At 41.9% G+C, this 27,685-nt stretch overlaps 1 protein-coding gene across 8 annotated transcripts in view; it reads left to right on the forward strand.

Annotated features, from left to right (window-relative positions):
* The window catches only part of myo9b (myosin IXb), a 78,543-nt gene extending 54,416 nt beyond the window's left edge, over window positions 1-24,127 (forward strand). For 4 of the 8 annotated variants that reach the window (XM_014191924.3, XM_014191934.3, XM_045714851.2 and 1 more), the window contains 11 exons: window positions 141-182; window positions 3,847-3,958; window positions 11,978-12,051; window positions 12,152-12,344; window positions 12,593-12,721; window positions 13,011-13,116; window positions 13,458-13,589; window positions 13,864-13,987; window positions 15,049-15,170; window positions 15,848-15,975; window positions 21,782-24,127. In XM_014191924.3, the coding sequence (XP_014047399.1) occupies window positions 141-182; window positions 3,847-3,958; window positions 11,978-12,051; window positions 12,152-12,344; window positions 12,593-12,721; window positions 13,011-13,116; window positions 13,458-13,589; window positions 13,864-13,987; window positions 15,049-15,170; window positions 15,848-15,975; window positions 21,782-21,969 (1,350 nt within the window). In that variant the 3' untranslated portion in view covers window positions 21,970-24,127. Of the gene's footprint in view, window positions 1-140; window positions 183-3,846; window positions 3,959-11,977; window positions 12,052-12,151; window positions 12,345-12,592; window positions 12,722-13,010; window positions 13,117-13,457; window positions 13,590-13,863; window positions 13,988-15,048; window positions 15,171-15,847; window positions 15,986-21,739 lie in introns of all 8 variants that reach the window. The other 4 variants (XM_014191928.3, XM_014191933.3, XM_014191929.3 and 1 more) reach the window with 4 other exon arrangements.
* The last annotated feature ends 3,558 nt before the right edge of the window (window positions 24,128-27,685 follow it).

Here is a 27,685-nt window from a genome sequence, read left to right on the forward strand (position 1 = left end):
ACATACACATGCACGCACACACACTCGCAACAGTTGTTTTACATTGTTTGTGAGCAGAATACACTTTTGAAAGTTTAAGAGCTGTGTATGTAATTTTAAGAAGTGCAGTTGTTCCATGTCTACTTTTCAATGTGTTGCAGACCATGAAAAAGACAAAGATGAGAGGGAAAAAGAGCAAATGTGTAAGTTAAATTGTATGATAATAACCTCTGAATAGCACTCTAAAGTAAACCCAGATTAATGGTCCAGAGTCCTCATTTGTTAACAATGCATGGATTTCTCACTAAATTCTGGCGTATGTGGAGATTCTAGGATTTGCATGCACAACAAATGATTGGGATTTATCAAACTGTCACACGCAACATATACACATTTTCATTGATAAATCAGAGCCATACTATATTTCTAGCAGTGGAGTAAAAATACTTTAAAGTGTTACTTAAGTACTTATGATATCTGTACTTTACTTTTTATATTTTTGACAACTTACTTCACTACATTCCTTAAGAAAATTATTTACCTTTTACCCCATACATTTTCCCTTTTTGTAAATGGTGTCTGAGTGTTGGAGTGTGCCCCTAGATAGCCATAAATTGAAAAAAGAAAATTGTGCCATCTGGTTTGCTTACTATAAGGAATTTGAAAGGATTTATCCTTTTACTTTTGATACTTCAGTATATTTCATTGCTAAAATATACTTAAGTATCATAAGTAAATGTAAAACAAAATACTTTTAGACTTTTACTTAAGTAGTATTTTACTGGGTGACTTTTACTTGAGTCATTTTCTATTAAGGTATCTTTACTTTTACTCAATTATGACAATTGAGTACTTTTTCCAACATTGATTTCTACGCTCTTGAACAAGCGTTTACAACCCGCCTGAAACTCCCTCCATTCACCTTAAATGGTAACAAAAACTCCCTCATTTTCTGTATGATTTGGAGATGTTGGAACTGTGACATGACAGTTTAAAAGAAAGAGCAATGGCAAATTTGATCACATTTCACACATCTTTTACAGTGACTTAAATAAAAAAGCATGCTGCCTATAGCGGGTGCCAAACACTGGCTGTGCATTCTGTAAGATTGATTGTCTATTGAACAATTTAAAAGTAAATGCTGCCTACAGCCCACACTTCCATGAAAAATACGAATTGTTCAATATTTTGTTTATCAATACATGATTGTGTTTCAATATCCTGCCTTAGTATAGGCTCTGAGATTAAATAGGCTATTATGTCACCCTCCTATCGCACAGCAATACTGTAGCCTACCCATACTGCTAACAGTCTATTTACTTTCAAGCATTGGTTGGCTATTGAATGAGTGATGGATAAATGTTAGCCTAATATTTGTGGTGTAGCGGGAATAAACCAATCATGTCAGAAAAGGAGAGACATGCCCTGCAATATGAGTATGATTTAGGCCTACAGTGCATTCGGAAAGTGTTCAGACCCCATGACCGTTTCCACATTTTATTACGTTACAGCCTTGTATTAAATTGTTTCCCCCCCCCCCTCAATCTACGCACAATACCCCATAATGATGAAGCAAAAACAGGTTTAGAAAGTTTAGCCTTCTTTTTTATTTTTTACTGAAATATCACATTTACATAAGTATTTAGACCTTTTACTCGGTACTTTGTTGAAGCACCTTTGGCAGCGATCACAGCCTCAAGTGTTCTTGGGTATGACGCTGCAAGCTTGGCACAGCTGTATTTGGGGAGTTTCTCCCATTCTTCTCTGCAGATCCTCTCAAGCTCTGTCAGGTTGGATGAGGAGCGTCGCTGCACAGCTTTTTTCAGGTCTCTTCAGAGATGTTCGATCGGGTTCAAGTCTGGGCTCTGGCTGGACATTGTCCCGAAGCCACTACTGCTTTGTCTTGGCTGTGTGTTTAGGGTCGTTGTCCTGTTGGAAGGTGAACCTTCGCCCCAGTCTGGGGTCCTGAGCGCTCTGGAGCAGGTTTTCATTAAGGATCTCTGTACTTTGCTCCATTCATCTTTCCCTCAATCCTGACTAGTCTCCCAGTCATGCCACTAAAAAACATCCCCACGGCATGATGCTGCCACCACCATGCTTCACCGTAGGGATGGTGCCAGGTTTCCTTCAGATGTGACACTTGGCATTCAAGCCATAGAGTTCAACTTGGTTTTATCAGATCAGAAAATCTTGTTTCTCATGGTCAGAGAGTCCTTTAGGTGCCTTTTGGCAACTCCAAGCGGGCTGTCATGTGCCTTTTACTGAGGAGTGAGTAGTTTCAGTCTGGCCACCCTACCATAAAGGGCTGATTGGTTGAGTGCTGCAGAGATGGTTGTCCTTCTGGAAGGTTCTCCCACCTCTGCAGAGGAACTCTGGAGCTCTGTCAGAGTGACTGGCTGGTCAGCCAGCTCTAGGAAGAGTCTTGGTGGTTCCAAACTTCATCCATTTAAGAATGATGGAGGCCACTGTGTTCTTGGAGACCTTCAATGCTCCAGAAATGTGTTGTTACCCTTCCCCAGATCTGTGCCTCGACACAATCCTATCTCGGAGCTCTACGGACAATTCCTTCGACCTCATGGCTTGGTTTTTGCTCTGACATACAATGTCAACTATGGGACCTTATATAGACAGGTGTGTGCTTTTCCAAATCATGTCCAATCAATTGAATTTACCACAGGTGGACACGAATCAAGTTGTAGAAACATCTCAAGGATGACCAATGGAAACAGGATGCACCTGAGCTCAATTTCAAGTCTCATAGCAAAGGGTCTGAGTAGTTATGTAAATATGTATCTTTTTTTAAATAAATAGCTCAAATTTCTAAAAACCTGTTTTCGCGTGTGTGTATTATATTTATACCATTTTAAAATAAGGCTGTAACGTAACAAAATGTGGAAAAAGTCAAGGTGTCTGAATATTTTCCGAACACGCAGCATATAATAAAAGTAAAATAAATATATTAGGCGACATGCTGCTATGCGATTATCTTACCAACGGAAAATTCATCTTTTATCATTAGGGCTACGTTGTAATGTTTTTTATTAGCCTACCATTATTATAATTCCTGTGCATCAAACACCACCATTTCCCCCAAAGAACAATATTTGCTTCCAATACAGTTGATCAACCATTAGAAGTTGTTCGTACACAAGGTCTGAGATTTGCGTGGAGATATGCACACTTTCCTGTCAAGTTCAAAATGGATAAATTCCAACCTTTGTGGGGAAACTGGCGCACAGAAGGTTTAGTATTTTTTTTGTCGCACGCAACTTTGATAAGTAAGGTCCCAGGTTGCTGTTAAGGGAATTTTCAATTCCAGTCATGCATTTAATCTTTAACCAGTTCCCCTAGGTTTGTAAGACCCTGGGTTCACTAATAATTGGGCAAAGTCTCAGATTTTATAAAAAAGGTTCAAAGATCTTTATTCATGAGGGATCTAAAGTAAAAAATGAAGACTCAGTCCTTTTATAATACACACACACATTCCTATCTTTAGACCACTCCTTTCTCGAACAACCAGTACTTTTCCCCTAACCACAAAGAACCATAAAAGTTATCACGTTCTTCAAGGCTTTCACCTCCCCTCCCCCGTTGGGACCCTCTTGGTTTGAAACCCTCTAATGATTTTCTATTATGTACTCTACAACTTCACTCTGTTTACAGCCCTACTAAAGAATATAACATCATAGTATTACAATACTAACAGATATACCCACATCCTGGTTTTATCTTCTCCTAATTATCAAACATTTCACCCAGTCCTACAATTTCAGAGTGGAACACTTAAGTCATTATTCTAACACATACAAATTATTCTAACAGTTGCCTGTCATTCTCCCTATCTGATGTGTGTTATACTGTTTCAAGCCCAACAGCCCTCTAGATCACATGTTCAGTACGTACCAGGTGAACATCATGCAGTCCTGTGACCTGTGTGGTTCCTACATCTGGGGCATGGAGAAGGCCTACATGTGCAGCGGTGAGTAGCCTACAGATAACACTGTCTGTTGTTCACCATCTTAGAACATAAAACTAGAACATAGAATAACCAGTTTATTATGTACACCCATCTCGTAATGGGTCAGACCCCCCTCTTTGCCTCCAGAACAGCCTGAATTCTTCGGATTACAAGGTGTCGGAAACGTTTGTTGCTGAATTGGTATCAAGGGACCTAACGTGTGCCAAGACCACCGCCACCAGCCTGTACCGTTGACACCAGGCAGGATTGGTCCATGGACTCATGCTGCTTACGCCAAATCCTGACTCTGCCATCAGCATGACGCAACAGCATTTGTCAGACCAGGCAATATTTTACGACTCCTCAATTGTCAAGTTTTGGTGATTGCGTGCCCACTGGAGCTGCCACTGATAGGAGTGGAATCCGGTGTGGTCATCTGCTGAAAGAGCCCATCCATGAAAACAGTACACCACTGTTATACTGCGCAGTTATGTCTGTTTGTGCACCATTCTCGATAAACCCTAGACTCTGCCGCGCGTGAAAAGCCCAGGAGAGCAGCCGTTTCTGGATCTGGCACGCCTGGCAACTTTGATCATACCTTGCTCAGTCGCTTAGATCACTCGTTTTGCCCATTCTAATGTTTAATCAAACAGTAACTTTATGCCTGTCTGCCTGCTTTATATAGCAAGCCACGGCCACCTGACAATCTGCAGGAGCGATACATTTTTGTGGACGAGGTGGTGTACCTAATAAACTGGCCGGTGAGTGTATATTTATAACATAGATGAGAACATTACAACAGAAATATACACTATATATACAAAAGTATATGTGGACACCCCTTCAAATTAGTGAATTCGGATATTTCAGCCACACAGGTGTATAAAATCGAGCACACAGCCATGTAATTTCCATAAACAAACATTGGCAGTAGAATGGAAGAACTGAAGAGCACAGTGACTTTCAAAGTGGCACCGTCATAGGATGCCACATTTCCAACAAGTCAGTTTGTCAAATTTCTGCCCTGCTAAGCTGCCCCGTTAACTGTAAGTGCTGTTATTGTGAATTGGAAACATCTAGGAACAACAATGGCTCAGCCGCAAAGTGGTAGGCCACACACAATCTCACAGAATGGGACCGCCGAGTGCTGAAGCGTGTAGCGCATACCAATAGTCTGTCATTGGTTGCAACACTCACTACCGAATTCCAAACTGCTTCTGGATGCAACTTCAGCACAAGAACTGTTCGTTGGGAGCTTCATGAAATGTGTTTCCGTGGCAGAGCAGCCGCACACAAGCCTAAGATCACCATGCCAAGCGTCGGCTGGAGTGGTGTAAAGCTCACCGCCATTGGATGCTGGAGCACTGGCAACATTTGGAGTGATGAATCACGCTTCACCATCTGGCAGTCCGACGGACGAATCTGGGATGCCAAAAGAACGCTATCTGCCTGAATGCGTAGTGCCAACAGTAAAGTTTGGTGGAGGAGGAATAATGTTTTTCATGGTTCCTTAAGCCCCTTAGTTCCAGTGAAGGAAAATCTTAATGCTATATCATGTTCTAGACGATTCTGTGCTTCCACCTTTGTGGCAACAGTTTAGGGTAGGCCCTTTCCTGTTTCAGCATGACAATACCCCCGTGCATAAAGCGAGGTCCATACAGAAATAATGTGTTGTATCTGTGTGGAAGAACTTGACTGGCCTCCACAGAGCCCTGACCTCAACCCCATCGAACACCTTTGGGATGAATTGGAACCCCAACTGCTAGCCAGGCCTAATCGCCCATCATCAGTGCCCGACCTTACTAATGCTCATGGCTGAATTGAAGCAAGTCCCCGCAGCAATGTTCCAACATCTAGTGGAAAGCCTTTCCAGAAGAGTGAATGCTGTTAGAGCAGCAAAGGGGGGGACCAACTCAAAATGCCCCTGATTTTGGAATGAGATGTTCGATGAGTAGGTGTCCACATACTTTTGGTCATGTAGTGTAGCTGCAAGCAGCAATGAAAGGAGTTCTGGCTTATGAGCAGGCTTGAAGCATGGAAGAATTATACCTCATCCCTCGTGTACATGTAACAATTGAAAACACTGTGCAAGTTAAGTTGATAGAGCGAAAAGTGGGTTTAGGGTTTAATTGAGTATGCAAATAATTTTTTCACAAAGATTACATTTTCTCTGATCTTGACATATTGCTTAGCTTTTCTTAAACATACTAGAGATAGACATGATTAACATACATTCTGAGTTGAGTCCATCCAATCAATGTATATTTTGATAAATCTTAAATGGCAGAATATTCAATATGGCGGATCCGCAATAGAATTTTCCGCCATTTTGGATTTATCAAAACGGTTTGATGGACTCCAAACTCAGAATGAATGTTAATCATGTCTATCTCTAGTACGTAGGAAAATGTGTTCCTTATGATTAGAAAAATGTATATACACTTTCGTGGTTGTATGTCGAACGGGTGTGGGGCCTTAGACTTTGAATGCTTATTACAGAATCACCTATGGGCCAATTTGTACCACTTAGCTTTTTCAAACTTAGTAAAGACTGGCATGATGAACATACATTCTGAGTTTCGAGTCAATCGTATTTTACGGTTGATGAGAAGAAGACACATGAAAAATTTAAGATGGCGGAAAATCCACTATGCCGGAATTCATGGGTCCTTGAGGCAACTCTGTTCCTTACTATGAGAAGCACTTATTTACCAAGTTTCATGGTTGTATGTCAAACGGAGTGGTGAAGCTGAGCCTTAGAATGCTTATTACAGCACCACATAATTGCCATTAACTTTCATCCTTTGACATATTGCTTAGATATTTTCATAATTAGTAAAGACAGGAATGATTTTTATGCATTCTGCATTTCAAGTCAAAATCAAATGTTGGGCTCATGAGATGATTTGAAGATATGAAAAATCCAATATGGCAGAACTTATGGGTCCTTTAGGCTAATTAGGTGGTGTGCCAAAAGCCGAAAAACGTGAAGCTGAACAATCCCCATCAAGGGAGGAGCAGATTTTTTGTATATGACAGTAATACATTCTTTTGATGATTAACATTTGTTAGCAGCTTCAATTCTTGAACATTTTCTCATAAAAAGTATATTTCAACACTGTCAGCTCAGGCAAATTTGCCAAACTGCTAAACTTGGAACCAATCAGAACTCCCATACATACCCCTCGTGATGAAGGCAGCCAATGGCCTGTTTCTTTTCTACGATGTAAACACAGCCTCACTTGAAAACTTGAGCTGTTAATGTCAATTTGTCTGCTAAGGAAGCTAGTGTTACATTGGCTATCTTTAGTCTTTGAATTAAAATTGTTTTGGCATGATTGTGTCTTATTTCAAGTAACTAGCTGCAGGCTTAAGGAAACATTTAATCATATACTTTGCATAGAAACCAAATAAAAGCACGTTGACAGAAAGATGTGTGTGTGTCATGTATGCTAGAATGGCGATTTAAAAACTACAACATATCCTACACATACAGTACCTTTAGAAAGTATTTATACCCCATGACTGTATTCCAAATTCTGTTAGACTGATTAAATAAATACAAATTTCACCCATCTACACACAATATGTCACGACTTCCGCCGAATTCGGTTCCTCTCCTTGTTCGGGCAGCATTCGGGGGTCGACGTCACCGGTCTTCTAGCCATCGCCGATCCACCTTTCATTTTCCATTTGTTTTGTCTTGTTTTCCCACACACCTGGTTTACATTCCCTCATTACTTGTCGTGTATTTAACCCTCTGTTCCCCCCATGTCTTTGTGTGAGATTGTTTGTTGTAAGTGCATGTGTACTTCTGACTGGTTTTCCGACGGGTTATTTTACCCGTATTTTGTTGTTCTGGGTACAGCTTCTTTTTGCATTATTAAAGTGCTCCAGTTGTTACCCATTTTTGCTCTCCTGCGCCTGACTTCCTGCAGCCAGTTACGCAGCGCTTACACAATACCCCATAATGACAACTTTAGAAATTTTTGCAAATGAAATACAGAAATATGTCATTTACCTAAGTACCCACACCCCTGAGTCAATACTTTGTAGAAGCACCTTTAGCAGCGATTACAGCTGAGAGTCTTTCTGGGTAAGTTTAAGCGTTTCCACTCCTGGGTTGTGCAACACATGCCCATTATTATTTTCAAAATTATTCAAGCTCTGTCAAATTGGTTGTTGATCATTGCTAGACAACCATTTCCAGGTCTTGCTGCAGATTTTCAAGCAGATTTATGTCAAAACTAACTCAGCCACTCCAGTGTAGATTTGGCCTTGTGTTTTAGGTTGTTGTCCGGCTGAAAGGTGAATTAATCTCCCAGTGTCTGGTAAAAAGCAGATTGAACCAGGTTTTCCTCTAGGATTTTGTCTGTGCATAGCTCCATTCCATTTTTCTTTCAAAACCTGTCCTTAACAATTACAAGTATACCCATAACATGATGCAGCCACCACTATGCTTGAACATATGGAGAGTGGTACTCAGTAATGTGTTGTATTGGATTTTCCCCAAACATAACACAAAAAGTTAATTGCAGTATTACTTTAGTGCCTTGTTGCAAACAGAATTGATGTTTTGGAATATTTTTATTATATACAAGCTTCCTTCTTGTCACTATGTCAATTAGGTAAGTATTATGGAGTAACTACATTGTTGTTGATCCATCCTGAGTTCTCCTATCACAGCCATTAAACTCTGTTTTAAAGTCACCATTGGCCTCATGGTGAAATCCCTGAACGGTTTCCTTCCTCTCTGGCAACCGAGTTAGGAAGGATGCCTGTATCTTTGTAGTGTAATTAATAACTTCACAATGCTCAAAGGGATATTCATTATCTACCAATAGGTGCCCTTTTTGCGAGACATTGGAAAACCTCTTTGGTCTTTGTGGTTGAATCTGTGTTTGAAATTCACTGCTTGACTGGCAACCCTGTTACGTCCAGTAATGGATGCAAAAATCTTGGGTTATACACATCATCTGGTGTACAATCTGTAGATCACTCCAACTTGGCCTTTTGACAGGGATAATGTGTCATTTCTTATTTGATGACTATTAGCTTTACAATAATTGTCCTATCGATTTTTGTAGTCTTAAATTATTAATTTGAAAAATGGTAGCTAAATCTTCTTGTCCCGGAATGACATGCTAGTGATAAAGCTACTGTATCTGCTTGTGCTAGCTAGCAACATATCTACTTGTTGTAGCTAGCTAGCTACATTCCTAAAGTTGCTGCGTTCTAAGTAGGGAGTTATTTTACAGTTTTTGAATTGATGGTATCATGTTTCTATAACTAAATAGATTCAATATTTATTTTTTAAACACCTTGGAGCAGGGCCCATGATGTAGTTATTTCTCTACTAGAATGCATCACTACAGCAGAGGCCAGGTGGCCAGCCGATATGCTGTAGTAATAGTGTCCACAATCCAATGTGAGAGTCTGTATCGATAGGCTCTGGCCCAGAACTCAACATAGCAAAACAATTGCTGATCAGACTATTGTATTGTCTGTGTCCAAGGCCCTGATTTGAGCACAGCACACATGGTGAAACACCCTGCTCGCAAGCAGCCATGGGAGGGGCATATGTGGACAACTGGGAGGGCCGTTCACATGTCTGTCAGACAGGACCTCCAGCAAGAATGAGGGGTAATTACGGAGGGCGACACTCCTCGTCTGGACCCATTTGAAATATAGCAGTGGCCGGCATCGGAATTGGAGTTCATAGCCTTCCATTACTGTGTTCTGCCACGCAGAATAAATATCCTCCCGCACAGAGAAGCACGAGATTGTACTTCACTCAACTTTCTGGAGTTTTCCCCTTTAGTTAAAACTATCAACGTTTCTCTCAACTGTGGGAATTGTGCTTGAATCAATGCAATATTAGACACTTTCAATGTAACATCCTGAAACAAAACGAACTATGCAAGACTTAGTATGCAAAACTAACTGTGCAAGAGATTTTCTTGTAGGCAGAGCACATTGGAGTAGGATGCTATTACATTGATAGGCAGGACTCAGGCCCGTAATCTACATAGACTGGTGTGCCAAAACCAATCAGAGCTGCAGTAGGCCTTTTCATATATGGCAATGGCTAAATGCAAATTGCCATATATGGACCTGTGCCATTCACTTTGAACTGGACTGTGTTTACAGCATGAGCGGTCGCAAATAGATGTGCTTGTTTTTAGATCAAAGCAAGAGCTGGAGGTTCTCCTGTGCACATTTATTCATATTATTTGCTAGTTAGTGAGTTAGCCCAGTTATAGCTCATTTCTAGTCAACAACGAGGGAGTGGTTGCTTCCTACAAGAGCACAAAATGTGTACATTTCTAGCCATCTTTGAAAAGCGAGTCAGATAAAGAGCTTTTTTTGTCTTAAAAGGGGCAGTGATGTATTTTGAGTCTGTCTTAAATAAACTAAGTAGCCAATAGGCAGAGGGTAGCATAATTTGTCTGATTCTATGTAATGGTATGGGAATAATAATGAATTGTATTTTGTATGGTGGTTTCTTGCATCAAACAACATTGTCACTTTGTCTGAAGGACAAGTGGATTAACAGGTTAATGTCAAGCCCTGCAAGTCTCATGGAATGTAGATCCTACATTGAACACCACACATTTGCTACTACTGTAAGTTGAATGATAAAAGAGCTATTTCCATATTAAAATGTTATGGGATGCATTTTTCTCCATTGTTTTTGATGGTAGTCTAGTCTGGTGATTTACCCAATACATTTCTGGGAGTTGATATATGGAGTGAGCGACTCCAGTTGTTCACAGTAAATCCAGCCCACAGAATATTCACAATGTTGAAGTTTGCGTTCAACAGACCAGAAATTTGCTCAGTGCTGAAAAAAATGACAGGTAACATTGCCCATGGACACTCCACTTGCCTCTCAACTTGGATGTCGGCACACCAACTCAAGCTCAAACTCGACAAGACGGAACTGCTCTTCCTTCCGGGGAAGATCTGCCCGCTCAAAGACCTCTCCATCACAGTTGACAACTTCAAAGTGTCGCCCTCCCAAAGTACAAAGAAACTTGGTGTGACCCTGGACAACACCCTTTCATTCTCTGCAAACATCAAAAGCAGTGACTAGCTCCTGCAGGTTCATGCTCTACAACATCGGTAGAGTAAGACCCTAACTCACATGGGAAGCAGTGCAGTTCCTTGTCCTCTCCCGTCTACTGCAACTTGATGTTGGCTGGGCTACTTGCATGTGCCATCAAACCCCTGCAATTTATCCAAAATGCTGCAGCCCGCCTGGTTTTCAGCCTTCCCAAGTCCTCTCATGTCACCCCGGTCCTCCACAATCTCCACTGGCTTCCAGTCAAAGCTCGCATCCACTACAAGACCATGGTGCTTACCTAGGTAACAGCATGAGGAACTGCCCCTCCCTACCTTCAGGCTATGCTCAAACCCTACACCCCAACCCGAGCACTCCGTTCTGCCATCTCAGGTCTCTTGGCTCCTGCTCAGCCCAGTCCAAGCTCTTCTCTGTCCTGGCACCCCAATGGTGCCTGGCCATCTTCTGAAAAAGTATCTTAAATAATCTTCCTCCTCTCCTATAGTTTTGTTGTTGTACGTTAAACTGTGCAGCGGGGCTGAGCCTTGGACTTTGAATGCTTATTAGAGTGCCAGCTCTGGGAGAATTTGTGCTGTTTTTGGTGTCTGAGTAGCAGTTGTTGGCTTGTTGGTTCTATAGGCTTTGAATGGTATTCAATGGGCAAACATTTCTGCATCCGGCAGAAATAAATTAATCCAATGTTATGATATAATCGTCAAGCCCATTGAAAAGACCAGGGACATGAATATGGAATTATGCCGTAAGAAAGTGTCACTTGCACGTGTATTGCCAAAGTATACATTTTTTATAACCAATTGGGTATTGAGATATTGTGACAAAGGTGGAGGAAAAAATGGAATTCCATCAAAAACAATAGGTTTGTTGGGGCTTCGCTGCCAGCACCCCTAATTGTAACATTAGAACAGACTCCACATTTCTTACCATTGTGTTCTTGTCTCCCTTGTTTGGTCCTTTAGCTTGCAAATTGATATGTCACAAGAAATGCCTCTCCAAAATAATCAACGCTTGCTCAACACGATGCGCCAGGCTGGTAAGCAGCACTACATGGGTCACGTGTTTTTAAAGTTTGTCAAGTAAAGTTTGTCAGGACTATTGTTTTATCCAGTGTGCATCCTATGTCTGTGTGTTAGGACGATGGGGTACCTGGCCATCTGCACTTTGGGGTACAGGTGTGTGTTCTGACCAGTAAGACCTACCCAATCCCTATGGTGATACAAATGATGCTGGAGCATGTGGAGATGAACGGCCTGTACACAGAGGGCATCTACCGCAAGTCTGGCTCTGCCTGCCACGCCAGGGAACTGCACCAGCTACTGGAGACCAGTAAGACCGCTACCTTAACCCTGAATGTCCTTTTTGGTTTAGTACAATCAACGAAACCTTTTGTTGTATTAAACTGTACTAATTGTTGGTCAATCAAAAAGGCACTACATTCATGCATTATTGTAGTATACTGGTAGTTACAGCATTTACCATAAAGTAATGTTTCTGTTTTTCATTCATACATTCATCAATTTATTTGTACAATTTTTACCACAAAAAAAACACAAGACAATTGTATTTGTTGTCAGACCCAGAGAGGGCAACTCTTGAGAACTACTCCATCCACACGGTGACAGGTCTGGTGAAACGCTGGCTCAGAGAGCTGCCTGAGCCCCTCCTTACCTTCAGCCTCTACAATGACTTCCTGCATGCTGTGGGTGAGTTTGTCTGGTGGGCTGTGTTCAGTAGGGCACAACGTAGCAATTTTTTTTATTGAGTTGTCATAGGTGTGACGTTCAATAAGTATTTTTAAATTTGTTTTACATTAAGAAATGGCAGAGAAATCAGTTTCAAATACTTGTGGTGCACTGGATTTAGCCCCATACACTGGATTTAATGGAATAGTCCTTCGTCCACCCTGCACACCAATCAAGCTAAATTAGCCACCTGAAGTACTTTAGTAGTACAGTATGTCAAAGTATTTGACACTGTTCATTTCATCTGCAGAGTTGCCAGAGCAATCTGAACAGCTGCGTGCAGTCTACCAGAAACTGGACGACCTCCCCCCTTCTAACTTCAACACGCTGGAGAGGCTGGTCTTTCACCTGGTCAGGTAGGTAGCAGCAGACCGATGGATCAGTTTTATCTACAGTATATGGGTATAATGGTCTTTCTACTTATCACTTGTTTTCACATCACTCAATAACCTGTACAGTACATCGCCATTCATCTTGACTGATAGTAGCAATCCACCATCTTCCATACAAAGGCTTTCATATGTTATGATTTGGGCCTTGAGTTTTTCCTTAGGTCCCGGAGTGTTTCCTAATCACACTTGACCAGGAAAAACTTTGGGCCCTGATTATGCCACATGACAGGTTAACCATGTTACAGTATGTATTAGGATGATAATAGACCTGTTGTGTCAGACTGATGCATATTTCCTTCCTCTAGAGTGGCAAAGGAGGAAGAGCACAACCGGATGTCTGCTAACTCCCTGGCCATAGTGTTTGCCCCCTGCATCCTGCGATCCCCTGACACCACAGACCCTTTCCTTAGCATGAAGGACATCTCCAAGATAACCACGTGAGACTACACTACATTACTACAGTAGTAGTAATGTTACAAAGAGGGCTGATGTAGTTATTTTAGGGTGTTTTTTAAACACATTTTATTGTTAGTGGCATTCGAATGTGAGAAACGCATGTAAACTCACTTTCATGTACAGCCAATACACTGATGTGATGTTTGCACTTAAGTTGTAGTTACATACGCATATCTCTCAAGTTAAGATGTAGTCTTTAGTAAGCATTTTGTGTGTATTTTGCTGTAAGAAGCCCTGTCCTTTCTCTCCCACCAGGTGTGTGGAGATCCTGATCTTAGAACAGTTTAGACGGTACACTGAGAAGATGCAGGAGATCACAGAGCTGGAGTTCGCTGAGGCCCTGGCCGTCAACAAGCTGATGCTCAAGAGACAGAACACTGTAAGTACATTACATTAGTACAGGACCTTTTTGATTTCTGTTATTTGTATTTACAATGTATGTAGTTCTATCCTTGAGCTGTTCCGGTCTATTAATGTTCTGTGCACCCCAGTAAAAGTAGCTACTGCATTAGCAACAGCTAATAGGCATCCTACAAATAAAATAACAAATAACTGTCGCTACCGTTTCACACTGTAGACAGGACACTGGAAGAACACTTTGGTTCCACCATAACATTGCTTTGATATCACATTGTGTTGCAAAATTCTGAAAACAATTTCAGGTTTCTGAGAAATCGTCCAGGAAAAACAAACGAGCTTGGGGAAAGCTGGAATTTTGCAATCCTAGATCAATGACATGTTTACAACATACTTTATAAACTTGATATACACTGAGTATACAAAACATTAAGGACACCTGCTCTTTCCATGACAGACTGACCAGCTGAATCCAAGTGAAAGCTATGATCCATTATTGATGTCACTTGTTAAATCCACCTCAAAATCGGTGTAGTTGAAGGAGAGGAGACAAGTTAAATGATTTTTAAGCCTTGATACAATTGAGACATGGATTGTGTTAATGGGCAATACAAAAGATTTAAGTGCCTTTGAATAGGGTATGATAGTAGGTGCCAGGCACACCGGTTTGTGTCAACAACTGCAGCGCTGCTGGATTTTTCACGCTCAACAGTTTCACGTGTGAATCAAGAATGGTCCACCACCCAAAGGACATCCAGCCAACTTGACACATCTGTGGGAAGCATTGGAGTCAACATGGCCCAGCATCCCAGTGGAACGCTTTCAACACCTTGTAGAGTCCATTCCCCGAAGAATTGAGGTTGTTCTGATGGCAAAAGGGGGATGGGTGCAACTCAATATTAGGGAGGTGTTCCTAATGTTTGGTATACTCTTGTGTGTAATACATCTGAGAATATGGATCACTGTGGGATCCAATTCCCATTGCCACTGGGAATTTAACTTTGGGAATATGGTTCCCACGTTCCAAAAAATAGTTGTCTTGTCTGGTATATTGACTCATACTATATATATATATATCTGCAGATCTTAGAGAAACCTTCATCAGAGCTGGACGTACCTCAAATGGATGATCTTAACCGGTCGGATATAGACATGGAGTCAGAGAGGACCCTCATCGAGAGGATCAAATCCATCAAAGAGGAGAAGTGAGTTAAGAGACTGACTCCTCTAGTTCTCTGTTATGGGGTACAGAATCTTGTTCTAGCCCAGCACTAACACATCTGACTGAACTAATCACCAATGAATGTTAAAGAGGAACGCTATCTCAGTAGAAGCTGTCAGTGTTAAAGGGGCAGTGGTTAAAAATGTGATTTTCATTTTTTTCAAAGATATTTCCACGAGGTCGAAATAGCAATCTGAAAGTGAAAATTATGATAATGCCCTTTTTGTGTAACAGCTGTTTCAAAAAATGCCTGGAATTTCAGCCTGTTCAGGTGGGATGGAGTTTTTTGCCCAGATCATGACATCACAATATGATCTAATTATTCTGACAAATAATCCTCCTACTTTGAAGGGGTAAGCGGTGTATGCACCATATACCATACAGCTCAGCGTTTCTCAATACATTCCTGGACCTTCAGAGGGGTGCACAATTTTGTTAAACCCAGCACTAACTCACTTGATTCAAACTATCACGGAGCCCTTGGTTTGTTGAATCAGGTGTGTTAAAGTGTTGGACTAGAACAAAAAGGTGCAGTCCCAGGAATATATTAAGAGACACTGTCTTAGTGGTACAATAGGAGTTCTTGGCTTTTGCCTCAGCACTATATACATATGTTTGTTACCTGTGTTAATGTGTTCCTGTGTGTGTTTGTGTGTGCAGGGAGGAGCTGGCGTGCAGGTTGCCAGAGTTGGAGCAGGAGAACTTTGACGACTCAGAGTCTAGATTGTCGTTGTCTATCAGCTCAGAGAGCCTGCTGGAGGATAGAGTGAGAAGCCTAGAGTCAGAAGGTCAGTAGAGGTACGGTAAGCCTTCACCATCCTCTGCCTTCATTCACTTCAACTCTTTGTTTTTGGTAACACATTATTTTACAGCCTACACTTTATTTTACAGCCCAGGTAGTTACTTAGAAATTACTTGTGAAAATAATTGTGTTGTGATTGCACTTGCATTCTTAAACCAGGCTGTAAAACAAAGTCTTTTTTTTACCTCTGGTGCATTGGAAGTAGCATGGTTGACATATCCGTTTGTGTTTTACCCAACTCCTGCTAGCGAACTCCTGGCTATATTAAGAGAGAGATTTTTGAAGAAACAAGTGGTGGATTCCCTTTTAAGATGCCACCTTCTACAGTAGCTAGTTGTAAAGTGGGTCTGCATGCTTTTAGCGCCGGTTTTGTGTAACCAGGAAAAGGATTTACCGTTTACAATGGTATTTCAGGGTGAGTGTTTGCTCAATCTACTGCATTTCTGACTGACTTTTTGTATTAGTATCACAAGCAGGCCGACTATCAGCCAGTCCCTGTTGTACAACTGTTACAAAACCGATTTAACTAGCTTGCTAATATTGTTCCACCTGCTAAGTCTAAGGGTCTTAATCAAATGAAACTTTATTTATCACATGCGCCGAATACAACAAGTGTAGACTTTACCATGTGTAACGGCTGTCGTATAGAGGGGACCAAGGTGCAGCGTGTTGAGTGCTCATAATGACGTTTATTAAAACTCAGAACACCAAAGAAAATAACAAGGAGAAAACGAACAGCTAACAGTTCTGTCAGGTACTGAAGTCTACACAGAACACAACTAAACAGAAAACAACTGCCCACAAACACACTAGAAAAAAACCCGACTTAAATATTGTCTCCAATTAGAGACAATGCGAACCAGCTGCCTCTAAGTGGAGATCATCCCAAAAACCTCCAACATAGAATAATAGAACAAAACATAGAAATAGAAAACATAGACAAACCACCCAAAACACCCCCTGTCACGCCCTGACCTACTCTACTATAGAAAATTACATCTTACTAGGGTCAGGACGTGACACCATGAAATGCTTACTTACAATACCTTAACCAACAGTGCAGTTCAAGAAGAAAATATTTACCAAGTAGAGTAAAATAAGAAGTAATAATAAAAAGTAACACAATAAGAATAACAGTAACAAGGCTATATAGAGGGGGCACCGGTACTGAGTCAGTGTGCGATTGCAAATAAATAATTTCTTAAATTGTTTTAGTGAAATCCCAATGGAACTGCACTTGCAAAAACACTTCTCTAATTAATTTATAAAATGGACAGTCATTGTTACCGCAGACCATCTTAACGCTTTGCATGGGTCCAAATCTATCTGCAAAAACGTTATTGCCACTTGGTCTTTAGTTAATTGTACTCAACTACTAGCTTCAATAATGCTCTCAGTACAGTCTAGTTGAAGTAATCTGTACGTGTAGGTGGGGGCGAAGTGACTATGCATAGGTAACAAACAACCAGCAAGTAGCAGCAGTGTACAAAAGGGAGGGGGGTCAATGTAAATTGTCCGGTGGCGATTTGATGAATTGTTTGGTGGTTCATTTCTTTACTATCAAATGAGGAGAGACAAACTTATCACACAAGTCAGAGTTATACTTAAACTAAATCTTTAATAGTGAGAGCTTTGCAATAGCGACGGCTGGTCGACGAATCACCATCTCTGATGATCCGTTGAGAGCGCCAACACAAAGCCTACTGAGATCTTTTATAGCAAAGATCCACTCCCTAGTCTACATAACAAACCACAGATGTTTGGAACGGATCACAAGGTGAAACTTTTTAAATGAGAAAGGAGTATCCCGTAGCCAGATAGCATTCGCTATAAATTATCGTTCAGTTTGGCCCCTAAGACGAGGTTCCGATCTCGTTCCTGGTACTCATAAAACAAAAACACCAACTCGACCAATGGCATAAATGAATTGTCAACTATAGATACTCCCATCTCAAGTAAAACCCCTTCTTGACCACACTCCTGGACAAGCTCACTGAGGGGAGTGAGCCTCTAGGCCATACACTATCCCAGGATAAGTGCAACATCAGAGATGACATACAATGGTTCCAGACACTACCACACACATCCCCCAATGCCAGAGGAGGGAGTGACTGCCTCACGGACATTGTGGAGACAAGTAATTGGTTCCCCATTAATCACGCCATCAATTAACATGGTTTAAGAATAGGTAAAGACACATTCACATATGAAGACAATGTCCCTCCTGTCCTCTTCCCTTTCTGATATTCTGCATAGCACCAAGGACATGTTAAAGACAAGCCTGACTTCTGCCCTCTCTGGGCCCCAGGTGACTGAGCCCCAGCTGAGGGAAGAAGTGCAACTGCCAACACCAGAGTCCGAAGGGATACATTCTAATAACAAGTATATCACATAAGCATATTATGCAGATAAGACATCTTAATTATCTATGTTACACAACTAATTCTGATTCTTCCGCCACAATTGTTCAGCAGTCTTATGGCTTGGGGATAGAAGCTGTTGAGGAGCCTTTTGGTCCTAGACTTGGCGCTCCGGTACCGTTTGCCGTGCGGTAGCAGAGAAAACAGTCTATAACTTGGGTGACTGGAGTCTCTGACAATTTTATGGGCTTTCCTCTGACACCGCCTATTATATAGGTCCTGGATGGCAGGAAGCTTGGCCCCAGTGATGTACTGTGCTGTTCCCACTACCCTCTGTAGCACCTTACGCTCAGATGCCGAGTAGTTGCCATACCAGGTGGTGATGCAACCGGTCAGGATGCTCTCGATGGTGCAGCTGTAGAACCTTTTGAGGAACCGGGGTCCATGCCAAATCTTTTCAGTCTCCTGAGGGTGAAAATGTTTTGTTGTGCCCTCTTCACGACTCTCTTGGTGTGTTTGGACCATGATAGTTCGTTGGTGATGTGGACACCAAGGAACTTAAACTCTCAACCCGCTCCACTCCAGCCCCGTCGATGTTAATGGGGGTCTGTTCGGCCCTCCTTTTCCTGTAGTCCACGATCAGCTCCTTTGTCGTGCTCACATTGAGGGAGAGGATGTTGTCCTGGCACCACACTGCCAGTTCTCTGATCTCCTCCCTGTAGGCCGTCTCATAGTTGCCGGTGATCAGGCCTACCACTGTTGTGTCGTCAGCAAACTTAATGATGGTGTTGGAGTCGTGTTTGGCCACACAGTCGTGGGTGAACAGGGAATACAGGAGGGGACTAAGTGCACACCCCTGAGGGGCCACAGTGTTAAGGATCAGCATGGCCCGTCAGGAAGTCCAGGATCCAGTTGCAGATGGAGGTGTTTAGTCCCAGAGTCCTTAGCTTAGGGATGAGCTTTGTGGGAACTATGGTGTTGAATGCTGAGCTGTAGTCAATGAACAGCATTCTCACATAGGTGTTCCTTTTGTAGGTGTTCCTTGTGTGCAATTGAGATTGTGTCATCTGTGGATCTGTTGGGGCGGTATGCAAATTGGAGTGGTGTCCGGGAGGATGCTGTTGATGTGAGCCATGGCCAGCCTTTCAAAGCACTTCATGGCTACCGATTTGAGTGCCACGGGGCGGTAATCATTTAGGCAGCTGGTGCTCTCGTGCATGCTTCATTGTTGCTTGCCTCGAAGTGAGCATAAAAGGCATTTCGCTCGTCTGGTAGGCTCGCGTCACTGGGCAGCTCGCGTCTGGGTATCCCTTTGTAGTCCGTAATAGTTTTCAAGCCCTGCCACATCCGACGAGTGTCAGAGCCAGTGTAGTTTGATTCAATCTTAATCCTGTATTGACACTTTGCTTGTTTGATGGTTCGTTGGAGGGCATAGCGGGATTTCTTATAAGCGTCCGGATTAGTCTTCTGCTCCTTGAAAGCGGCAACTCTAGCCTTTAGCTCGATGCGGATGTTGCCTGGAATCCATGGCTTCTGGTTGGGATATGTACGTACGGTCACTGTGGGGACGACGTCATCGATGCACTTATTGATGAAGCCGATGAAGGAGGTGGTGTATTCCTCAATGCCATTGGATGAATCCCGGAACATATTCCAGTCTGTGCTAGCAAAACAGTCCTGTAGTGTAACATCCGCGTCATGTGACCACTTCCGTATTGAGCGAGTCACTGGTACTTCCTGCTTTAGTTTTTGCTTGTAAGCAGGAATCAGGAGGATAGAATTATGGTCAGATTTGCCAAATGGAGGGTGGGGGAGAGCTTTGTATGCATCTCTGTGTGTGGAGTAAAGGTGATCTAGGATTTTGGTAAAATTTGGTAAAACTGATTTAAGTTTTCCTGCATTAAAGTCCCCGGCCACTAGGAGCGCCGCTTCTGGGTGAGCATTTTCTTCTTTGCTTATGGCCTTATAGAGTTGGTTGAGAGCAGTCTTAGTGCCAGCTTCGTTTTATGGTGGTAAATATACAGATGAGAACTCTCTTGGTAGATAATGTGATCTACAGCTTATCATAAGGTACTCTACCTCAGGCGAGCAATGCCTCGAGACTAGTTTAATATTAGACATCGCGCACCAGCTGTTATTGACAAAAAGACACACACCCTCACCCCTCGTCTTACCAGAAGTAGCGTCTCTGTTCTGCCGGTGCATGGAAAATCCTGCTAGCTCTATATTCGTATCTTCGTTCAGCCAGGTCTCAGTGAAACAACATAAGATGTTACAGTTTTTAATGTCCCGTTGGTAGGATAATCTTAATTGTAGGTAATACATTTTATTTTCCAATGATTGCACTTTAGCGAGAAGAATGGAAGGCAGGGGGAGTTTACGCGTTCGCCCCCGGATTCTCAGAAGGATACCCAATCTGCGTCCTCCCATCGCTTTTCTGATGTCCAAAAGTTATTTTCGGTCATAAGAGATGGTAGCAGCAACTTTATGTGCACAATAAGTTAAAAAAACAAGTTACACAAATGTGGAAAAAAAATAATAAAATAGCACAATTGGTTGGGAGCATGTAAAACGTCAGCCATGTTCTTTGGCGCCATCTTCTTCAAGAAGACGGCGCCAATCTTAGGCCTAGTTAACTGGTCTGTAACCAAGTGGTGAGGCCAATGACATCAGCAGGCACCATCAGACCAACTCCTTGAATGCCCTACTCTTTGAAGTATGCAAAAAAACATTTGCACAAAACATATTTATACTTAGGATTTCACTATTCAATAGGAGTTGAAGTTCAAAAATCGGCAGAGGATGATGACAAATCAGCATATGAGGACTGTGTTGTATGTAAATGTGACCAGGTGACAGCAAACTTACCGGCATCAGCTCTGTCATTACCTTTAGATCGGCCATTCCAAGCAAATTATTGTTTGTTGTTCAAAAGGGTGACCAAAAAAAAAAAAGATATACAAAAAGATAACTACGAAGAGGTATGCCTAAACTAAAAAGGCCAAGAGGCCTCTGGTCACAGGTAGCCAATCCACTGATTGCTCGCACATGTGGACTTATCAAGGCTTCCAGCCCCTATTCGGTTGGTGCTGCCACCTGGGAATGGAGTGTGGAATGGTAGTGTGTTGCCTAACTGTGTGCTAACATTAAAATTACCCCCATATCATAACACTAATCTGGTCCTAGATCTGTATGCGCTTTAGCCAACTAGTCTTCTGTAGCTCAGTTGGTAGAGCATTGTGCTTGCAACCCCAGGATAGTGGGTTTTCTATTTCCGGGACTGCCTAAGTGTATAATATTATATTAACTCCTCTGACTATAATTGTCATGCCCAGCACAAACAGATCTGGGATCAGCTACTATTTGACTAATCCAGAGAATCTCTACCAGGCTGTCTACTATTAGACTAATCCAGACTGGTGTCTCCACCAGGCAGAGTGAACCTGTTGTGGAGGAGCCAGAGGCAGGAGTGCCCTCCTAAGCCTGCTGACTTGGCCCAAAGAACTACAGCTACAGGCCCCAGAGACCAACCAGATGGACAGAACCCCCAGCCCAACACCAAGGCAAGGAGCAGGAACCTCTCAGACCTGGACATCCCCTTCATAGATGAGGAGGACTAGCCTGGGTGCCAGTCTGTTTTTGTTCCATATTGAATTGTCATTCCAAACAATTGCAGTCAACTTGAGAACTAGAAATACCTCAGGAGTAATCAGTGGAGCTGTATTATGGCAACACAAACAAGAACCATGCACTTTCTGTACATTTTCCTACGTCCGTTAATGTATGTGTGTGTGTATAATGAACAAAGCTGCTGTGGATGTTAAGTGCGGTTGTGGTTTTCTAATGAGGAAACATAATGGAATAACAAGACACAGTGCAGTCTATTGTACCAATACATCATGAACCACAAAGGCTGCGTTTACACCGGCAGCCTAATTCTGATTTTTCTCCTCATTAATTGGTATTTTGCCAAAAACTGGACTGCTTGTGTAAACACAGCCCAAGTAAAGAGATGTGCCTTTGATTTTAGCCATATACAATCTCATTATTTTAAAGCCAAGTATTTTGGATGTGTCTTGCCTGTGGACAATACTGTAACGAGGACCAAATCATTTAAATATTTTATACAAGTGCTTTGTTTGCAATGGACTACTAATATGCCACTTAGCTTGGATTTTTCTGGTACTGTGTGAAATAAATAGTTATTTTATTGATGAATAATTAACATAGAACGAAAGCAAGATTTTATTTAGGGTTATTAGCGGGCGTATGTGTTTTTTTTCCCGTTTTTATGTAAAAGTGAGGAATATTTTCACCTTGGGCTGTGTATACACAGGCAGCCAATTTCCAATCTTTTTTTTTTTTTCAATAATTGTTATTTTGATCAATCAAATGAACTATTTTGCCTATAATTGGGAGAAAGATTAGAATTGGGCTGTATGTGTAAATGCAGCTTTGCTGTCATATGCCTAGGCCCTGCTTTTTGGTGTGGAAATAAAGCCACTGTGCTTTACCAGTATTTCCACCATTATCCTACACTAGTGTTGCTGCAGGTAGAAAATCCTAGGGAAACTTCTGTGATTGAAACAAGCTGTCTCCAATCAATGTGTGTGGTTGTGCCTGTGTGTTTGGCGGGGGATCACCTGATTCAGGGGAGGCGTAGGTCTGTGAATATTAATCGCACAAAAACTATTATTTGGCAGGGAATACTTTTCTACACCTCACTTTTGCTCAAGCAGATACTGTACAATGGACTCGGAAGTTGTTGCTAAAAATTGGTCAATTAAGGGCAGTTAAAAGGGAGAGTCAATGAGTATGTTTACATGCTCACTAATAATTTGATATTAAACTGATAATTGCAGTAGGCCAAGTATGCATTAGTCATGTAAACACCTTATTCTGCTTATCTTAATAGCTGTGTGGTCATAATCAAAGTAAGCATACGCTGATTAAAACACCTGGTTTTCTGAGCAATCTTTCGAATTATAAGAACATGTTAACACCTTAATCTGAGTTACAATGACGGCATTGTAAATAAGAATTTGTTCCTAACTGACTTGCCTAGTTAAATAAATAAAAAATGTGATCTGTGCATATGCTAGCACCAACAACGCAAGCCTCCCTCTTTTCCGCAAGGGAATTGAGTTTCGGAAGAACTGAAAGTATGCATCTTAGACAGGTTTTACATGTAAACTTTATATGTCCAAACTCAGAATCAAATAGGATTCCCAAAAATAAGATGGTTGCTGTAGTAGAACATTTATTTTGATTGACGATCGTTCTTGCAAAGCATGTAAACGCTTTAATCAAACTATTACATTAATCTGACTAACAATAATCGTATTATTGTGTGTGCCTGTAACCGTATCCAATGAAACCAACCATGGAAGTATATTGTAGTGAACTTGAACCCGGGTCCAGCAACTGTCAAGCCAACACCTTAACTGTTTTTTCTAGCTGCAGCAACACTAGTGGATATTGCTGGACATAAGTTGTGATGTAAAGAAAAGTTATTTCAAGTTCCTCTCAGTTGGAGTAGGCTAGAAGAACACAGCTTTGAAGGAAGTAGTGGTGGTCCCGCCTCGCTGCCTCCTAATATTGATTGACTAACTGCCTGCTCAGAACTTCTTTTTGTACAGTACTTTACCAAGTATGACAAATTCATCAATTTTAGCATGTCTGTGTATTATGAATGGGGTAATTCAGAATTATATACATTTTGTTTGCAATCCTTATTGTGTTTTGTATTTCAAGGAAATAAAAATACATTTCAGTGTTGGGGTTGATTTTGCCTACGTGGACCTTCAAGCACACAGACATCTGTGTGTGTGATCTCTACACTGGCCGATGTGTGATTATGTAGAACCAGTAATAAACAACACGTACTGTATCCAATTTCACTCTCACTATGAAAACACAGGTGAGTTTCTCATATTAATATGATCATTTGTTATTTTATTGGGAAAACAATGTGATATTCCTCTAATTCTGATCTTTTGACCAATTATTGGCAAAATAAAAACTATTGGTGGCAAAAGACCAGAATTGGGCTGCATCTGTAAACGCAGACTGATATTTAGATGAAGGTTTTCCCTTACATATTATTTGATGGACAAGTCTCTGCCATTTTTTCTATGGTAAAAAATGATGAAAAAATGACTATTGTTCATTAACCAATTAATGAACAATAGTCTCAGAGCATGTGTTTACTGTACTGCCAATAATAAGGTGGGGAGGGGGGGGGGGGGGGAGTCAGAGTGGTTGGGTTAACTGCAGTAGACACATTTCAGTTGAAGGCATTCAGTTGTACAACTGATGAGGTATCCCCCTTTCCTCTTTGCTCTGGCAAACCCTACATATGGCTACTAAATACATTTTGGATCGATAATACAAACGTTTTACTGAACCTATCAAATCTAGAGGTTACTCTTCTGCCTCCTAGTGCCTGCCAATCAGGGCTAGGTCTCATGCCGGAGGGGCGGGTTTCTTTTTATTTAGGAAGAAGGATCCAAATGAGGTGGCTTTCAAATGTGAATGGTTTGTGTCCGGAGGCCATAGTTGATGAATCAGTAGAGCAAGTATGTGGAAGAGAGGGAATGATTGAGGTTGGACAGGATTGGAAGGGATTTTTGGGATGGGGGAGGTTTATTAGAAGTGAGTAGGGCTGTTTTACATTTTCTTAGTACAGGATAATGTAAGAGGCTTTGTTTTTTTAAATGTTTGTTTTTCTTTTATTCTGAAGTCTGTAAACTGTGATTCATCACATACTCCAGTACAGTCGGTGACAGCATGCACCTTTAACATTTGTTTTTGCAGACCTCCATTATGGGGCCGCAGGTAGCCTAGTGGTTAGAGCGTTGGGCCAGTAACTGAAAGGTTGCTGGATTGAATCCCCGAGCTGACAAGGTAAAAATCTGTCGTTCTGCCCTGAACAAGGCAGTTAACCCACTGTTCCCCGGTAGGCTGTCATTGTAAATAAGAATTTGTTCTTAACTGAATTGCCTAGTTAAATAAAGGTTTGAAAAAAAAATACAGAAGAAAAATCAGTTATGGGACCTGTGTGAAGCTAGCCACAATAGTGGAATTTGTGGTTTGACTTTAAAAGTTTCAGCAATGAAAGTGATTCAAACAGATACAAATAGTGGAATCCTGCCATATTTGGAATTGATGGTAAGCAAGGTAGGAATTTTATATAAATTCAACAAAAGACAATTTGGTTAATTTGACAGAAAATAAGTAAATCTGTTAATGACACTGTGGATGTATTAGACTTTAGAATTGCATTAGGGGCATACAGATTACAAATCTGAAGCGTTTACACAAATATTAGCGTCATAGCTCATATTAGGGCACTTTATCTGTGGGAAATCACCTCACTATTCAGCCTATTTGTGTATACTGTTTAAGAAATATCAAAATGTCAGAGTCCGGAATGTATGTGGACACCTCTTCAAATTAATGTATTTGGCTATTTCAGCCACACGTTACTGACGTGTATAAATGCAATGCAAACTCCATAGACAAACATGGGCAGTAGAATGGGCCGTACTGAAGAGCTCAGTGACTTTCAACGTGGCACCGTCATAGGATGCCACCTTCCAATAAGTCAGTTCGTCATATTTGTGCCCTGTTTGAGCTACCTCGGTCAGCTGTAAGTGCTGTTATTGTGAAGTGGCGACGTCTAGGAGCAACAACGGCTCAGCCGCGAAGTGGTAAGCCACACAAGCTCACAGAATGGGACCGCCGAGTACTGAAGCGCGTAAAAATCGTCTGTCCTCGGTTGCAACACTCACTACCGAGTTTCAAACGGCCTCTGGAGGTAACGTCAGCACAATAACGGTTTGTCGGGAGCTTCATGAAATGGGTTTCCATGGCCGAGCAGCTGCATACAAGCCTAAGATCACCATGTGCAATGCCAAGCATCTACTGGAGTGGTGTAAGGCTCGCCGCCATTGGACTCTGGAGCAGTGGAAACGTTCTCTGGAGTGATGAATCACGCTTCACCATCTGGCAGTCCGACGGACAAATCTGGGTTTGGCGGATGCCAGGAGAACGCTACCTATCCGAATGCATAGTGCCAACTGTAAAGTTTGGTGGAGGAATAATAATGGTCTGGGGCTGTTTTTTCGTGGTTGGGGCTAGAACCCTTTGTTCCAGTGAAGGGAAATGTAAACGCTACAGCATACAATGACATTCCCAGAAGAGTGGAGGCTATTGTAGCAGCAAAGAGGGGACCAACTCCATATTAATGCCCATGATTTTGGAAGGAGATGCTCTATGAGCAGGTGTCCATATACTTTTTTTCTAAAATGGATTAAATGTTTTTTTTCCATCAATCTACACACAATACCCCATAATGACAAAGCAAAAACAGTTGTTTTATTTCATATCTCTACAGCGATGTTCTATTGGGTTCAAGTCCGGGATCTGGCTCTGCCACTCATTCAACACTCCTATGTTGTCTTGGCTGTGTGCTTAGAGCCGTCCTGTTGTAAGGTGAACCTTTGCCCCAGTCTGAGGTCCTGAGCACTCTGGAGCAGGTTTTCATCAAGGATCTCTCTGTACTTTTGTTCTGTTCATCTTTCCCTCGATCCTAACTAGTCTCCGTCCCTGCCGCTGAAAAACATCCCCACAGCATGATGCTGCCACCACTATGCTTCACCGTAGGGATGGTGCCAGGTTTCCTCCAGACGTGGCGCTTGGCATTCAGGCCAAAGAGTTCAATCTTGGTTTCATCAGACCAGAGAATCTTGGTATGAGAGTCCTTTAGGTGCTTTTTGGCAAACTCCAAACGGGCTGTCATGTGCTCTTTACTGAGGAGTGGCTTCCTTCTGGCCACTCTAACATAAAGGCCTGATTGGTGGAGTGCTGCCAAAATGGTTGTCCTTCTGGAAGTTTCTCCCGTATTCACAGAGGAACTCTGGAGCTCTGTCAGTGTGGCCATCGGGTACTTGGTCACCTCCCTGACCAAGGCCCTTCTCCCCCGATTGCTCAGGTTGGCCAGGAGGCCAGAACTCTTCCATTTAAGAATGATGTAGGCTACTGTGTTCTTGGGGACCTTCAATGCTGCAGAAATGTTTTGGTACCCTTCCTCAGATCTGTGCCTCGACACAATCCTGTCTCAGAGCTCTACAGACAATTCCTTCGACCTCATGGCTTGGTTTTTGCTCTTCTATGGTATAATGTCATTTCAACAATAAAATGTACATTTGGATAATGCACTACTGTGCAGTTGGATAATGTGGATCCCAAAAAAAGAAAACATTTGGGTAAAAAGAAATAAAATATCATAAACTACCACTGTGCAGCCCTGATCCTCGACTTCCTTCACCCTAA

Source organism: Salmo salar, chromosome 03 (assembly GCF_965601325.2).
Source record: "Salmo salar chromosome 03, fSalSal1, whole genome shotgun sequence".
NCBI lineage: Eukaryota > Metazoa > Chordata > Actinopteri > Salmoniformes > Salmonidae > Salmo > Salmo salar.